Source organism: Ciconia boyciana, chromosome 18 (genome assembly GCF_034638445.1).
Source record: "Ciconia boyciana chromosome 18, ASM3463844v1, whole genome shotgun sequence".
NCBI classification, from domain to species: Eukaryota; Metazoa; Chordata; class Aves; order Ciconiiformes; family Ciconiidae; genus Ciconia; species Ciconia boyciana.
Window position 1 is genome coordinate 9,183,980 of NC_132951.1, and position 15,951 is coordinate 9,199,930.

A 15,951-nucleotide genomic window follows, 5' to 3' on the forward strand; every position below is an offset into this window, starting at 1 on the left:
TAGCAGCTCCTGGGTCAGGATTCTCTGCCAGCTTGAGTCACCTTTGTCTTTATGAATACTAATTTTATGACTATTTTATGTCTGATTTGCTTCTGTCACTTTCAGGCTGGCTGTATTTTAACTAGAAGTGGGGTTCATTAAGTAGGGATTTAATTGAGAGCTGGTGGTTTCGCTCTTCAGTCTTTGGGTGCAAAGGGAGTTGTCTGAAGCTGAGCCTCAAAATGTGCTTAAGTGCCTCCCAAGCCTCGCTCTTTATTACGGAACTACAAAAATAAGGAAGAAAGCAGGATTGACAGGTTACTACACAGACACATACACATGAATAGCAAACACTCCCAGTGGGTTCATGATGCATTTCTGTTTGGTAAAATAAACCAGCAATAGTTACCATTGGTATTTAAAGCTATCTTTAAATATTCGTGGAAAAGAATGATAATTAGAAATAAAATTACATGGCTCTAAGGTACTTCTTTGTGCTCGGTGTTTCGATGCTTTCCACTGGTGCTGTGGAGTTTACCCAGCAATTTACTGCTGCCATGTGTCTGATGGAGATGTATCCTGCAGCCTTGGTGATGCAGGCTCCTGCCTTGCTGTGTCTCCAGAGCAGCTGGATCTTGGATGTCTAATTTTCATTTGCTTGAACAGTCAGTAGCTTGGCAGCCTCCATTGGCTTTGAGTGTAGAGATGCGTCTGTGAATATCTTTATGGTGTATAAACAGTATGTGTAGAAGATTTGAATTCATGTGAAATTAGGGCCCAGATTTGTATGGTGCTGAGATCTTGGGATGCCTGCAAATGGGGTCGCTCGCTGGGATGCTTGACTTGAAGCTTTGCTTTTTTATCCTTTGCATGGATAATGTGGCATGGGATGAGGTTTAGAAGGGCTCCTTCTTGCTAAAGCATCAGTGATTCTCTTCAAAAGGAAATCAGGAGTTTGTGTTCAACCAGGTTCGTGTTGGGTGGTTGCTGCTATGTTTTTTTTGTCTTGCTTTTTCAATCGCTTGGCTTTCACTGAGCTGAGATCTTATGCAGTGCTTAGAAAAATGATGTCCCAGTCCTTTACTAAGTGATACAAGTCCTAAAGTTTCATGAAAATACACCCTGGATCTATAGACTTGCCATCCTTGGGTGATCGCTTAGAAGGATTTGAACCTTCAGATAGTGGTTGCAAATTTTGCTCACATTTGCAAGTCCTAGTGCTTAGTGGAAGGATGGCTGTGGGTTCCTGGGCTATTGGGCAGTTCCCCTTGCCCACTCCTCTTTGAAGGTTTCTTCTCCCCTGTTTTCAGAGGCTTTTACCCTGGTAACTTTCGCAAAACACCACTTAATGGCAGAGGGTTTTTTGGCTCCCCTCTGATATGTGCGGCACTATTATGGAGGCAGTCTTATAATCAATGTAATTGAAGATCAGAGTTAATGAGGACCTCTGTGCCTGCAAAATCCCCCAAGCGATGCTGGGCCTCAGATGTTAGATAAGGAAATGATTGGGCTGAACTGAAAATCTATTTGGCTAATTAGATGATGCATATTCCCAGATGCCAGTGGGGAAAAATACATTTCACAAAATAAAGAAACATAAGATTTTGTAAGAAAAGACTTTTGGCAGGAATTAACTTCTAACTCTCAGGAGGGAGAGGGTGAGGGAGTGTCTCTGATATGAGACCACTCATATGAGAAGTTGTGTGTTGGGCCAATTCACTCACCTTCAACTAAAGAACTGAAGTAGGAGCAGCCCATGCTGCCACTGCCCATCCGTGTCCTGAGCCTGGCATCCAGGCATCTCATGGACACCACTGCCGGAGCTGGGGAAGCGATGCTCCGATCTGATGGATCAGAATAATTACACTGGTCCATATTTCTGCAGAGATCTGGGAATCAAATCCAGTATCTCCTGATGCTGAGTAGGGTGGGGGTGGGGGTAGGCGAGTGTCTGGGCAAAGGAGTGTCCCAGCTGATGGACCATTCATTGGGGCACATTTGTATGGAGAGGAATGGTCAAATGAAGTTCTTTGGGTCTGAGTGTTGGTGAACTTGGTATTGTTTTGCTGATCTTGACATCACAGCAGCTCCTGAAGAGCAGAGCATTCTGATATTGGGCCAAAATGCACGGGTTTGTGTTTGTGTTTGGTTTTTTTTTTTTATTTTTACCCTCAATGTACTTTTTTCCCCACTCTCCAGGCAGCAGCTTTGTTGTGAGCGAGGGGAGCTACTTGGACATCTCCGACTGGCTTAATCCAGCCAAGCTGTCTCTGTACTATCAGATCAATGCCACGTCCCCCTGGGTGAGAGACCTCTGTGGACAGAGGACCACTGATGCCTGTGAACAACTGTGTGACCAAGAGACAGGTAAGGGAGGCTGGGGAAGCATGAAGACCTTGCAAAGCTTGGAAATGCAAGGGAGAAGGTTTGTATCTGTGTACTTCAATGCCCACTCAGCTCACTTCTGTGTTAGCCTGGTGTTAGGCTCGGAGGACCAAAAGGTGCCAGCGGGGTCACACAGTGGTGACCCCATCAGCAAAGTATAAAGAAGGTGGGCACAAGGATGGGGATTTAAAATGGTGGACCTATCAGTTCTTTGGTGTGGCAGCTGCAGGCACGTGGAGTTTATCTGCTTCTAAGTTGTGCTGTTTTGCTGTCCAGTCTGGAAAACCTACTTGTGAGCTTGCCCCATCTCCATCCATTTTCAGTTTTGACCATTCCACCACAGAGCACCACATTTCCCATTAATGGTCCTGCCTGATGGTCACCTAGGTTGGATCTCTCCTCCAACCCTTCCTCGTGGAGCTGTGAAGTCTGCCATCTTTCCTCATCTGTAAATGACCTTTTCACTGAGTGTGTTCTTCTTGCACGCAAAGGCTGCCTTTGTGAAGCACTAGCCAGCCCTGCTGGGAGTCTGAGATGTGGGGCCGGGCAAAGGAGAAGTGTCACCTTTCCTTCTGGCCTATGTACTCCTGGGTGACAAATGGGGGTCCTGGAGTCTGCAGTGAGCCGGGAATGTGGAAAACAGCAAAAGTGCAACTAGTGAATAAAGGCAGGGGGTCTGCATGGGTGGGAAATAAGTATGTGACCCCAGCCACCGGCTGGCCCTCTGAATTGACATCTCCTCAGCTAGTGCAGGTGAGGGTGCGGGACCTTGCATGGGAAGGTGGCTCGGGGACCGTGGCTGTTTTTCATAACACAGCGTGTGCCGTGCCCTCTGCAGCGGTGAGCATTGCTCCTGCTCCCCGGTGCCTCACATCAGGTGGGATGCCTTCTTGGTGGCGTGGAGACAAGTGGCCCTGTTGTTCCTGGCATGCTCTGCATCTAAAGAACGTGCCAACCCCCCTGTCTCCTTGCAGAGAAGTACTGTTCCCAGGTTAGCCCCATCTCGCTGCGTGAGCCACTTCCCTCCTCTCTAAGGGAGGGAAAATGAGAAAATGAGAGTGTCTCTGCTACCTGTGTTTGTGCATGAGACTCGTGACTGTGAGTAGGGAAGTTGGTTTCTGGTTTTGCCAGGGGCTTTGAGGAGGAATGGCTCGAAGAGGAGAAAGCTTTTTCTAAGCCTCCTGCTGCCACAGACTGTGCCATTAATACGTGGCATCTTGAGAGGAAGAAACCCTCCTGGGTCGTGAACACATCATGGGCTGGTGAGGGCGACCCTGTTCTCATCCCTCCCTGCTCAGCTGAGATGCAAATACTGAACTTGGTCTCAAAAATCCATTTTCCTGGTCAAGACAATGTCCTTTTTTAGTACACCTGTACCTCAAGGCTCGTCTGCATGGAGGCACTGGCAGGCATCGCTGCAGCAGGATAATTACGCTGGATGAATTCCCCGTGTAGATGAGCCCTGGGCATCACCTACAGTCTCAAGGAGGGCTGCGAGGTAGCAGCAGCCACCCCGGCAGATGGAGATGGTGCAGGAGGAGGCTCTTCTCATCCAGATGTCCCAGGGCAGAAGGATCATTTCAGGCATCAGCAAAATGCAGCTACCTCTGCAGGAGAAGGAGGATGCGTTCAGCTCTCCCCTGGTTCAGGGGAGGAGGAAGAAAAAAAAAACCACAAAACTGGGTCCAGCAGAAACCGTGGGGAGACCGTATGGAGGCAGACTGTGACTTCTCCATTGGAAGAGCCCCGTGGCTCTGCTCACCAGCCCCACGCCGTCCTTGGCACTGAGCCAGGCTGGTTTAATCCTTGAGTTGCCTCTGCTGCAAGGAGCGGCTGTTTTCCTGAGCCGGCCCAGCTGCTGCTGCCCCTGCATCCCCAGCTCACCAGAGCAGCTTGTCGCTCTCGCTGGATGCCCCACGCTGCAGCAGGATGTGTCAGATCGCGTTTGCAGGGAAGGGAGCGATGCTCGTCAGCCCAGGAGGTGCTCTGCTCCAGCACTGCGCTGGATCCTAACCTCGCCGGCTGCTCTGCAGCTCCTGTCCCTGGTTCCCATCCTCCCTGCTGTACCCATGGTGGGGGTGAGGGCAGAGAAGTCTTGACCTGAACCTTCAGATTCCTCACCCAAAATCTGTTGATCAGCTTCTTCCCTCTCTCTCCAGCCTGGGAGTTTGCAAGTGGATAAAGCAAAAGCTTTCTCCAGTTTATGCCAGTTGGATCCATAGGGGTAGAGCAGGACTGGCTGGTGGGGCTGCTGATTTTCAGAGCCGAAATCCGGGACTGCCTTAAGAGGTCCAAACTTCACAAGAGCTGAGCAACCACCCACTGAAAATTAGGCCTGTGGAAGTACCTATTTGACACCTTACCCCAGGACATAGCCCCAGGAACCACTTATGATTATCACCATTGACCAGCCTTTAGCTGGTGAGAAGTTTCCATGCTAGGCTGGGAGGAGATCGTAACTCCGTGATGCACCGCATGTATTTTTAGATTTATTTTTATTAATGTCATTCTATTTTTAAGGGTGATTTATTTTTATCACCATGAGAGAGGCAGGCCCGTGGTTTTACTATGGGACATAAATCCTGCCTAGATTTCAACCTTTTCAGGTCAGGGATTTTATCATCTCTGTGAGCATCCCAAGTGATGGGTGCTGGGGGTTTCCCCTCCCCTCTGTCCTCTCGGGCTGGGCGAAATGTCCATGAGGAGGATGGAGTGAGGTTTGTCCTGTCTGGAGGATGAAAGCCTCAAAGGTTTCCCCTGTGAAGAGCAGCAGATCCAGCTTTGAGGTCCTCCAGCACATTTATAGCTAATCTGACTTCAGCCTTTCCCTTGGAGCCACTCTCCGTGGCAGCGTGGATACAGCCTTGTCCCAAAGCATCCTTGCCCCTGGGTGTAGGCAGAGCTCTGCAGGCAGGACTCGTCTTTGGTGGCAGTGCCACGGGCTCCTGGCACACGTTTGGACAGAGGCCCTGGGTCGCGTATGCTCTATCTGGTGAGACTCGAGCTCCTACCCCTTCCCAGCACTGAAGACCTCTTTTGGGCTGGAGTTTTACATGAGATCTGTCCGCACAATGTGCTGACGCCTGACTCCAGCCACCAAGTACTACTTCAGTATGAATAATAATCCGCACTGAAAACAGAGGCTCTGAAACACCAGGAAATGCCAAAATACATTTTGCTTGCCTGACCTTAATTTGCCTTCCCTTGTGTCTTTGCCATGTGACTCACTCTTTAATTAAATGATTGCTGCCCCCCTGACAAATTTCAAACCTGCATGGAAAAGCACCAGCTCATCAGAGCTTTTCAGAGGGAGCACCAACATCTGCACATGAGCAAAATATCATCTTTCTCCTGCCCCTCTGCCTTGGAAACGGCCAAGCTGGTTGGTCTGACATGACTGCAAATACATAAATAAATGGATGCTGCTGAGGATCTTCCACCTGCAGACATTACCTGGTGGCCATGCCCCAGCTGCCACCTTGGATGGGACAGGTACCTCTCCGGGGTCAGGATGCGGTCCTCAGCTGAAGAGGTTCAGCCAAAATGCTCCATCCTCTTTGCAGGTGCTGACCATGCTGCTTGAAGCAAGAACAGAGAGGGTTTCTCGTCTTCTGGGACTTGCAGTCAACTTTCCTCGCTCTCCGTATTTTGCACAGATGTGGAGTACGTTGCCAGCACCGCCGCTCGTACCATGCACTGGGATAACTCTGCATAAAATCCAGGAGTGCTGCTTTCTCACTGTCCTCCTTTACCAGCACCAGTAACGTTTATGAGAGCCTCCGTTTTCAGCGACATATGCAAATCCTGATTTGTGAGCACAATTACCTGCTTTGTATGCACAAAACTGATTCACTTGCACATTCTGCGGGCATCGCTTAAGAGACCTGCTGGAGAATCGGTCCCTTAGGGCCAAATGCTGGAAAAAACAGCCTCTGATTTTGTGCTGTCAGGCTTGCCGGAGCAGTGGCATAAATGAGATGGATAGCTACCTTGATTAGCAGGTGCAAATGCGTTGAATTTTTTTTCCCCGTCTATAAATCAGGCACTTCTCCATCGAAATTCGCTCCTTTGCATCCACAATTGATGGCACCCCCCAAAGCAGTAGGCACACGCTTGTAAGGACCAAATGAGATGTGGTAGTGAAGGGTCTTTTCTGGAAATCGGCAGGAGGAAAAAAAGGGTTTCCATCATCTTCCAAATGGGCTAGTTTGTCACCAGAGCCGCAGATGGTGTTCCTGTCCGGGTAGGACAGCGGTCTTGCGGGCAGGAGACAGATGAAAGTCATTTTTAAACAGAGCCATTTTTTAAAGGCAACCTGTTAAGGGGATTTGGAGGTTGCAGAGCGGAGCATGTAAATCAGGAGATGACCAACCTTGGTGAGGGTCTATTTGTGTTTATGAAAACAGCCATTTTCTCTGATAGTTCAATTTAATATCATGCAGCTTTTGTGCACATCAAGTAATATTTGTTTGTTCTTGTGCACTTCTGCTATTTTCGCTGTTGGAGGATCCTAGTGTCTTTATTGACTTAGACTTTTATAAGATGAGGTTCTGTCTCTCTAAGGTATGTAGTTTAATAACTTGGTCAAAACCCATGTAATATACGATTTCTTTTCATGTGGCGGCACAGCTTGCCTTGTGCACCAAGCAGGGCAGGAGGCAGTTAACTCCCAAGCTAATTTAGCTTCGGGCTGAAGTGTTATACATAAACAGCAATCAAAATGCATGCCTGCAAGGGGGCTGAGTTAAGGTTATCTGTGCTGTCTTTACACTCTCAGAGGGGGATTTGCAGCGGGGGGAGAAGAGGGATAACTGTCAAATTAACTTCAGGTTTTCCCTCCGTACTCTGTGCCAGGTCAGCTGGGCAGGAGCCACCTTCCCTGTCTCATTCCTTGAGAGCTAAACTGCTTTTACTGAAATTGCATTTCTCGTCAGGATGAAGCAGAGACCCAGGTTTGGAAAGCGCTGTCCCCGAAGGGCAGGAACAGCAGATAGCAAGGGCAAGAAGAGAAGCTTTTCCGAGAGCTTTACTGGGAGCCAGTGCTGCTGCCGTGGTTGTTGGAGGAGCCTCAGCCAGGGGCCGACCCGACTCGAGGAGCGGCTCTCTGGCGATGCTTCACTTTTTCATTGAAGTTGGGAATTTAATGAACTATTAAGACCCTTGTTCATCCTTGCCTGTGTTTAATTTTCTCCAAATCTCTTTCTCAACAGAGGCCCTTGCTCTGCCATCCCACAGAGGCGCAGCAAACTCTTTAAGGAAGGGTTTTGTTGCAGGGTTTTTTAACTTTCCTCTCATCCATACGTCTACCGATGGGAAACCCTGATCCCAATCCTTGCGCAAATGCGTGTCTTGCCCCGTCCCTGGCGAGCTCACCCTTGTCACCGCACCGCTGGGAGCCGCTCCTCCCAGGGGAGCTGCACCGGGGCACCTGAGCAGCCATGAGATGCTGCGCTTGCACCCCCAGCAGCCAGTCTGAGGCCGGCACGGGGAGTGCTGCTAGCAGATAGTTTGGTGTTTTATTGTTTTTATTTAGGCCAGAGAAACTGTAGGCAGAGAAACTCCTGTCTGCAGGAGGACTTGGGGGCTGAGACCTCTTGGCGGTTCCCAGGGTTTGCATTTCCCCGGTGGAGTAATCGCCCCTCGGCAGGAGGGCTGGCAGCAAGGAGGGGTGTTGCTGTGGGGGGCCCGTGGCACCTCCCTGGGGGTTATCACAGCTCTGGGGTGGGGTGCAGCCAGATCTGCCTGCATGGGAGTTGCTGTAGGCAGGGAGGGAGATGGACCAAGGCAAGCATCACACGTGGTTCAGAGACAGCGGCGGGGGCCATCAGGCCTTGCCGTGCCCTGGAGAGAACCCTGCAGCCTCCTCTTGCACCGAGAGTCCAGGGTGCTCCGCAATGGTGAGGAGGCTCTCTGCCTGTGGAAGGTGCCCATGGGCCAGAGCACACGCTTCAGAGATGCCTGTGGGGCCAGAGCACGTGCTTCAGATGGCTGAAGGACACGGGGTTTGATTTGCCCTTGTCAAACTTTCTGCGGATGCTGGATGAAGAGGTTGTTTCTCCACCAGGAGCTCAGAAACCTTTTGCAAAGGATAAATCAATGCAGGGCTTCCTCTGGATGCGGACAAGACTCTGGGGCCTCGACAACTTTATTATGGGAAGTTTGTGGCTGTGGCTGTTGGAGGGATGGGGTGACTTGTGTTGATCTGTTGGTGGCTTGTGCCACACAGCTGGTGCTCAGGGCTGCTGTCAGTGGTCCTAGGCATTGCCACCACCTTGGAAGGGGCATGCTGGGGGACAGCAGAGCTGGGGGGCAGCATGGGGTGTCCCGCATGGTGGCAAGAGGCAGCCCATGAGCCCAACATGGGAGCAGCCAGGTCCCCTCTGCCCCGGTGGGGGCTCCTGGGCAGTGGCTCCTGCTGTGGGCAGTGGTGACAAGGGGATATGGCCCTCACCGAGCACCGAGCTGGTGGCTGGGACAGCAGCACCCAAGCAGGAGATGCTGTTTGCAGCCATCTTTGCTCCTGGAGAGGGGGTTTGGGCCCTGAAGCTTGAGCTGCTGATGGGGGCGAAGGCTTTGCATCCCGGCAGCAGGGAAGGAGGGGGGACCCTCCAGTCCTCCTGCCTCGGAGCAGGCTGGTAACCCTGGAGATGGCTCTGTGCTTGCCCAGAAGAGAGGGGCTTTGTGCTGTGGCCCCGCAGCGAACACTGGTGCAGTCAGGGCTGGCAGAGCGGGCAGCCGCTGTGCTCAACGGCCGCCTCTGTTTGCCAAAAAATGCTCGGCCTCGGCTTGCCGCCCGGCACCCACCTCTCTCTGCAGACCCTTTCTCCTCCTGTGCCACGGTGGGTGGAAGAAGGAGAAGCAAGAGGTGGTGTTGGAGGGACAGCTGTGCTGGAGCTCGCCCCACCGCTGGGATGGCGACTCGGCAGGGAGGACAACCCAGCTGGGCTGCGGAGCTGAGGGTGGCTGGAGAAGTGGTGCTGCTGCAGCTCGCTGGCACAGAGGGTGCTTTGCTGGGGCAGCCGTGTCCCCTGGTGTGTGTCCCCAGAGAGGAGGGTCCACCTTTGAGTGCTGACCTGAAAAGCTGGGGCCAGGTTGTGCATCACTCGTGGTGGGAGAGGCAGCCCCGAAGCAGGCGTGAGCGTGGATGTGCAATGCTCACGCAGGTCGAAAGGCGCGTGTTTGTAGCCCTGCAGCCTCCAGGAACAAGCTGCCACCCCAGCTGGGGGTGGGACTTGTCCTCAGGACCATGTTTTTGTGGCAGGGGCATGGCCCCGGCACAGCAGGGCATCCCTCCGAGATGAAGGCAAACACCAGAGGTGGAGGTGCTGCCCTGGAGAAGGGAATTGTGGACACCGGCAGTGCCAGGAGAGGGCTGACAAGCCACAGGTTTGCTCCACCATTGCCAAAGCCCCTCCGGCTCCTTAAATAAAAATGCCAAAGACAGCTTCCCTGGGAGCACAGGGACTCTGGGAGCCTCAGCTTTGTGCTGCGCACTGGGCGGGTGGATTAGGGGGATCTTGCAGCATTATCACCGCGGATCGCCTCTCTCCCTAATGAGGCTAACAGGATTACCCTGGCATGCTGACAGTTCGTGCCGCAGCCTTGCTCTGCTGCTCCCCGGGCAGAGCACGGGGATGGCCAGGGAGGATGCAGATGCAGCACGAGACCCCGTTTCCCCTTTCAGGAGGAGCAGCAGCATGGTGCAGTGGGCAAAATGGAAGAATAGTTCTGCAATTTCCAGCTTAAATATAAGAAAAAAGAGAACTAAAGCCTCTAGCTGTGCTGGTCGAGGTGCAACAGGGGCCAGAGGGCTGTTTTCCTCCACGTACTTGGCTTTGCACCATGCCTGTGCCACTGGAGATGGTGAGCTTGGATGTGGCTTGCGTTAGATTCGTTTCCTTCAGGCGTGAGCGAGCCTAAGCGTGGGCCACCCCTGAGCCAATGCTAACGATGGCTGCAGACTGCTCCAGCCCTGCCCTTCTGCAGCTCCAGCACTAAAGCCGGTGTGAAGCATGGGCAATGTGAGAAGCCCTGTGCTCAGAAACATGTAGAGGAAGCTCATGTCTGCATGCAGAAACCAGGTCGATGTGTCCTTAGCTTGCCCTGTTCCTCCAGGTCAGGTTCCAGCTCCTTCTCCAGCTCCTTCTCACTTCCCAGCTGAGGGCAGGAGCGATGCCTGCAACCGTCGTGGGGCCAAAGGGAGCTCGAGCTGCACGGCCACTTCTCCGGGTGCAGCAGGCTGGGCTCCCCGCTCCTGCCCACGTAGCCGCCCATTGCCTTGCTGCGCGTGGCTCTGCGTGGCACTTCGGGCTGGGTTACCAGTAGTCTCTTCCACCAGCCTCCATGGGGATGAAGGCACAGCAGGAGGGAGGTTGCAGGTGAGACGTGCCTGCGGTGTTGGGGATGCTGGTTCAGACAGAGGTTCAGGTTCACCATCCCCAGGCAGAAACCAGCACGGAGACTCCGTGTCGCCTGTAATTAGTCATGGCAGCGTGGTCTTTGCTGAGATTTTGTGTAAGTGGGGAGAGGGGAGCAGGGGAGGATGGAGAGCTGTGGGTGCTGCTGTGTTCCCATGGCCTCAGCTCTCCCCTCGCCCTTCCACGTAGCTGCACGTGTCGCATGAGTAGCATGTTTTCTGGGCCTCTTGCTAGAGCTGTGGTGTTGCATTTCCCGGTTTATGCACCTTCTCTCTGCAATGGCAGGGGTGTTCCTCCCTGCCATGTTTTGTTAAATAACACACTGGAAATACAACACGGGACTTCCAGAGCTGAGTGAGCAGCGATTTGTGCTTTTGCTATAGCAGTTCAAAATTTGCCATGGATTATCTGACACGATTTGAGCGTTGTGAACCTGAAGGAAGAGGAAGGACCGCACATGCCTGTGTTTTTACCATGCGCAGGGTGCGGGTTGGTGGCTGCGGAAATAGAATGCTTGTCACAGCGGTTTGTAGATCCTGATTCATTTGTCCTCCCGCAGCAGCCGAACACTGCGCGGAGGCATGTGCAGGACCTGTGGAAATTGCATCCAGCTTCAGGTGCGGTTATTCGTCAAACTTGGTTATTTTGATCGACTCTGGCTTTAAGCTCAGGTTGAATCCTAACTTAGAGTGAGTGATGCTGAACGGATAACTTCACTCGTCTCAGAAGCACACGGGATTTAGTAGCTCTGAACGAGTGCATTGTTTTGGCTTTTGATGGTTTGTGGTTTTTTAACGGCATGTGGAAATCTGCTCTTTAGAGAATACACTTACCTTAAAGAGGAGTTAGAGGTACAGGAACCCCCGTTCTTGCCACTCTGGGGACTTTACCGGGTGTTTCTCTGGCCGTGGGGATTAGCCTGGCTGGCTCAGCATCCTCCCTGGCTCAGCATCGTGCCTGGGGAGGATGGGGACAGACAGAAAATAACGGAGTAGTTCAGGGGGCCAAAGAAGGAGGGTGGATGCTGATGGGGAGAGAGCAAAAGCTCATGAAAACCTGTAGGAGCACAGCAGGTTCTGCTGAGGTTTTTTGGAAACCCCACTAATTGCCTGGTGATGGTTCTAGATACAGAAATAGATCCTAAACCATCTGGCCCACGGAGATGGAGTCTCTGCTCCTCCAGCAGACTGCAAGGCTCAGCCGATCCCATGCTGGGAGCCTTCCTATCCAATTACTAAAACTGCCAAAAATGTGCAGATCTCCCTGGGGGAAGCCGGTCCTGAGTGGTCCTGGTGAGGGGCAGGTACCAGTGGTCTCCGTGCCCTGGGTGGCTTTCCCCGGTGCCCCACCTCTCTGCCAGCCCGGATCTCCTCCCCGGCTGGTGCCACCATTTGCCCTCTCGCTTACTGAAATAAACCTCCCAATAAACCTCCCAATAAAGCCTCGAGCACCAGCTGTAGCTGTTGAAACTCCAGGATTGGAGTCGATAAAATCAATATTTCTGCAGGTTGATAGAGTTTCTCCTTCCAACGCCAAACTGATGGAGCAGTAAACAAACCAGTGGACAAAATAAACCCTCCTGTGCTGCGGGAAAGGGGTTCACCGCCCCGACACCTCCAGCCATCAATAAGGAGGGAGGCGTTCGGGCTGTTTGATGCCAACCTCTGTAGGTGTTTTTTCCTTACTTGCTCTAATTTCTGTGGCAGGAGCTGAGCGCGAGCCGGTGCCCCGACTCCCAGCTCTGCTTCGCAAGCACTTTGAGATGTCTCTCATTTGCAGAGCATATATTTGTTATGTAATAAGCGCCAGGAATTAATGATCCATGGCGCAGCTGGGGAAACTTGCGTACTAAGCACCCAAGAAAAGATAACTTTTCTTTTTTTAAAATCACTGATGGAGCCATTAGGACCTGCATTTTCTTGCAAGGAGACCGCCCCAGCCCCCGGGCACGGCTGAGCCGGAGCAGGGGCTAGCGCTGCCGTCTCTCTCCCAACTCTTTCCCTTTGGAGAAGCAATGTTCCTGCCGCTCCCGTTATGAATCATGAGGTTAGCAGCTTTTGACAGATCATAAATCAATGCTTCGAAGTCGCTAGGACAAATCCCAGGACATTTAATCTTTAATATTAGACGTGTTTAAGGCAGTGAATATTTCATGAAGGTGCTGTTGCATTTTAGCACATCATTAGCTGTCTCTTTTTTTCCCCCTCTTTTCTGTTTTTGCCGCCTCCCCCTTTCCAGGCGGCTCTTCCTCAAAAATCTCAGCAGCTGAACCCCCGTCTTGCTCCCTCCTGACAATAAAGCTCTTTACTGTAATCCCTGCGAGGCATTTTAAGAACTTGCTTAGGATCCTGATGAGCATGCAGGTACCTGCCAGTCTGCATTACCACCGTGATGGGGGTACCCCGCCCCCAGCATCCTCCCCAGGTCCCCACCTCTGCCGGTGTTTACAGCTCAGCCTGGCGTGCTGTCAGGCACGATGGGGAGAGGAGGGGAGGGAGGGAAAAAAAAGCATCGGCAGGAGCTTGCAACAGAAACTCCACGTGAAAATCCAATTAATCTTTTGATTTTGCTGTTTCTTGCTCCGGGTTATGTATTTCTACCAAACACTGAATCAATTTGGGCCAAGCACGGTTGGGTTTCTGGTGCAGGAAATGTCTTCTGCTGCTGTCAAAAGGGTGTAACAGGGTGAGCCAGCACCCAGAGAGTGAAGGGGGGCAGGGCCAAGAGCCCCTTAGCTGCGGGACGGGGGCACCGCATGGCCACTGCCCGCAGAGGATTGAGGTCGGGGGCTTCTGCATCCTTCTGCGGGAGTTTGGGCTGCAGGAGACTCTGCCATCCCATTGCCATGCGAGGTGGCAGAGGCAGAGGTGGGAAGGGAATGTGTCCAGGATGGGCTGGGAGCATCCACCCACCCGGGAGGTCCATGGAGGTGGACAGTGGCTCTCCTTAAGCAAGGCCACGATTCCTGCTGAGGAATGAACTGCTGGCCCCAGAGCAGCCCTTCTGCCAGGGGTGCGGGCAGGGCTCAGCAGGACGAGGGCAGGGGCTGTATCCATGCAGGCATGTCTCTGTGGGGAACGTGAGCTGTTCTTGGAGGTCATCGGGCAGAGGTTTGCCGAGCCAGGGGAGCTGCAGGGCTGCACAGGGATACGAGTTAAGGATAGACCCTTTACATCATGGAATCCCATCCCCAGCTACTGTGGGTGCTATGTCATGTTAATCCCCTCCAGAAGAGCTACAGGTTTCTTGCAGCTTTCCACATCTCCCCATCTCCTGCTCTGCATCTCCTGGAGGTTTCAGAAGAGTCCAAAGTGCTCCAGACCCATGTCGGGGATCAGGAATGGCTGTGAACGAGCAGAGAAGGGCAGCAGGGGAGGAGAGCCCAATGCTGTGGTCGTTGATGTGCCTCTGGGGCAGAGAGGTCTCATTTTCCCCTCTTCTCTTTTAGGAGAGTGCAGCTGCCACGAAGGCTACGCCCCAGACCCTGTCCATCGCCACTTGTGTGTGCGCAGCGACTGGGGACACAGCGAAGGGTGAGTGGGGCTGACTCCCGTATGATGGTGCGCTCGCTCTGTCCTGGCTCCTGTGTTGGTGAGGGGTCTGGTCTCCTCCCCACCGGCCATCGCTGGCATGAAAGACCTGGGACTGGGCTGTGCCACTTTCCCTACCGAGTGACATGCCACAGCTGCTCTTTCCCTCTCTGCCTCCCAGGCCGTGGCCCTATACAACGCTCGAGCGGGGATATGACTTGGTCACAGGAGAGCAGGCACCGGAGAAGATACTGAGGTGAGTCAAAGAAGTGTTCAGCTTGGACATTTGGGAGGGGAGTGCCGGTGAGGACATCCTGGCGGACGCTACCTTTTGGTCACTCCTGGCTCCATCTTCTTGTGCTGGCTAGGGGACACAAGTGTCGTTTGCTTTTGACAAACCTGAAAGATTTCTCCATGTTCAGCAGACGGGAAAGGGTTTCCCTCTCTTCCCCTTGGCTGGACATGTCTCAGCAAAAGTGAGGATGGTGCACATGTAAAGTCCCCCTGGACTAAAAAGAAGAGCTTGACCACCCCCATGTTCTCCCTGTCGCATCTCTAACTGTTCCTCTCTCATTTGCTGGTGTTTGGCTTTCAGGAGGAGATCAAATGACTAACTTATCCCACGGTGCCACCACCACTCTGATTTCCCGGTGGTCAGGTGCGATAGCGGGCCACCATTCACTGTGGACGCTACGTTCCTATATGACACGTTTGTCCTTATTGCAGGTCCACCTATAGTTTGGGTCAAGGTTTGTGGCTGCCTGTCAGTAAGAGCTTCGTGGTGCCCCCCGTGGAGCTTTCTATCAATCCTCTTGCCAGCTGCAAGACAGATGTTCTTGTGACGGAAGATCCAGCAGATGTCAGGTAGGAAGCAGACTTCTCGTTTTCCTCATGCTTGAGTGACTACACTGCTCTTTAAATTGTTATTGAGGATGCAGTACTTTCTGTGATGATAAGTTTGATTAATTTTCTTCCAATAAGAAATCTGATGTGATAGCTCTCTAGGCTGTTTTGGTCCTGATGGGTCTAGGCCAGGCTTGGGTATATAGCTCTGAAGTCTGCCTATCCAGTCAGGTAAATTGGTATGAACCTGTGGCAAGGCTATTTTAAAGTGGCTTAAATCTAATGTTAGATTGCATAGCTTAAATTGATGCCTTTACCAGTACGGAGGTGCTATCATCTTTCAGAAAATCATACGTATATCACATCTACCCAGCCCTTGATAGTCAGCTGTGGTGCTCATGAAGGGCCAAGGTTAGACCTTGGCCATGTTGCGTGTCCAGTTATTATGCAACTAGAGGTTTTTCTTCCTTCCTCGAGTTCCGTAAATGCTCGGATATTGCATTTGCAATGCATTGCAAATGCTCCCCCATTTTGGCTAGCTTGTATTTTAACCAGATGTCGTTGGACTTGTGACAGTCTGGTTCAGAAGTGGGACCTAAGAGGGCGTTGCAGGAGGAGAATTGCCGTGGTGGAAGGAGAGGCTGTTTGCTGGGAGAAGAGGCCGAAGGTGGGCAAAGGGGTGCCCACCTTTCCCTTGGAAAAGGAGCCAGGCAAAATGGTTGTCCTCGGTGCCCCAGTTGGAAAGGGAGCAGCAGCCTCTGCCTCAGAGGAGAGTGGTGGTGGTGATTGTCCTCCTC

At 52.3% G+C, this 15,951-nt stretch overlaps 1 protein-coding gene across 2 annotated transcripts in view; it reads left to right on the plus strand.

The window, feature by feature from the left end:
- The window catches only part of ASTN2 (astrotactin 2), a 365,413-nt gene that overhangs the window by 148,095 nt on the left and 201,367 nt on the right, over positions 1-15,951 (plus strand). Inside the window, exons 7-10 of one of the 2 annotated variants that reach the window (XM_072883508.1) lie at positions 2,179-2,346; positions 14,230-14,314; positions 14,493-14,567; positions 15,038-15,175. In XM_072883508.1, the coding sequence (XP_072739609.1) occupies positions 2,179-2,346; positions 14,230-14,314; positions 14,493-14,567; positions 15,038-15,175 (466 nt within the window). Of the gene's footprint in view, positions 1-2,178; positions 2,347-14,229; positions 14,315-14,492; positions 14,568-15,037; positions 15,176-15,951 lie in introns of those variants that run through there. The other variant, XM_072883509.1, reaches the window with a different exon arrangement.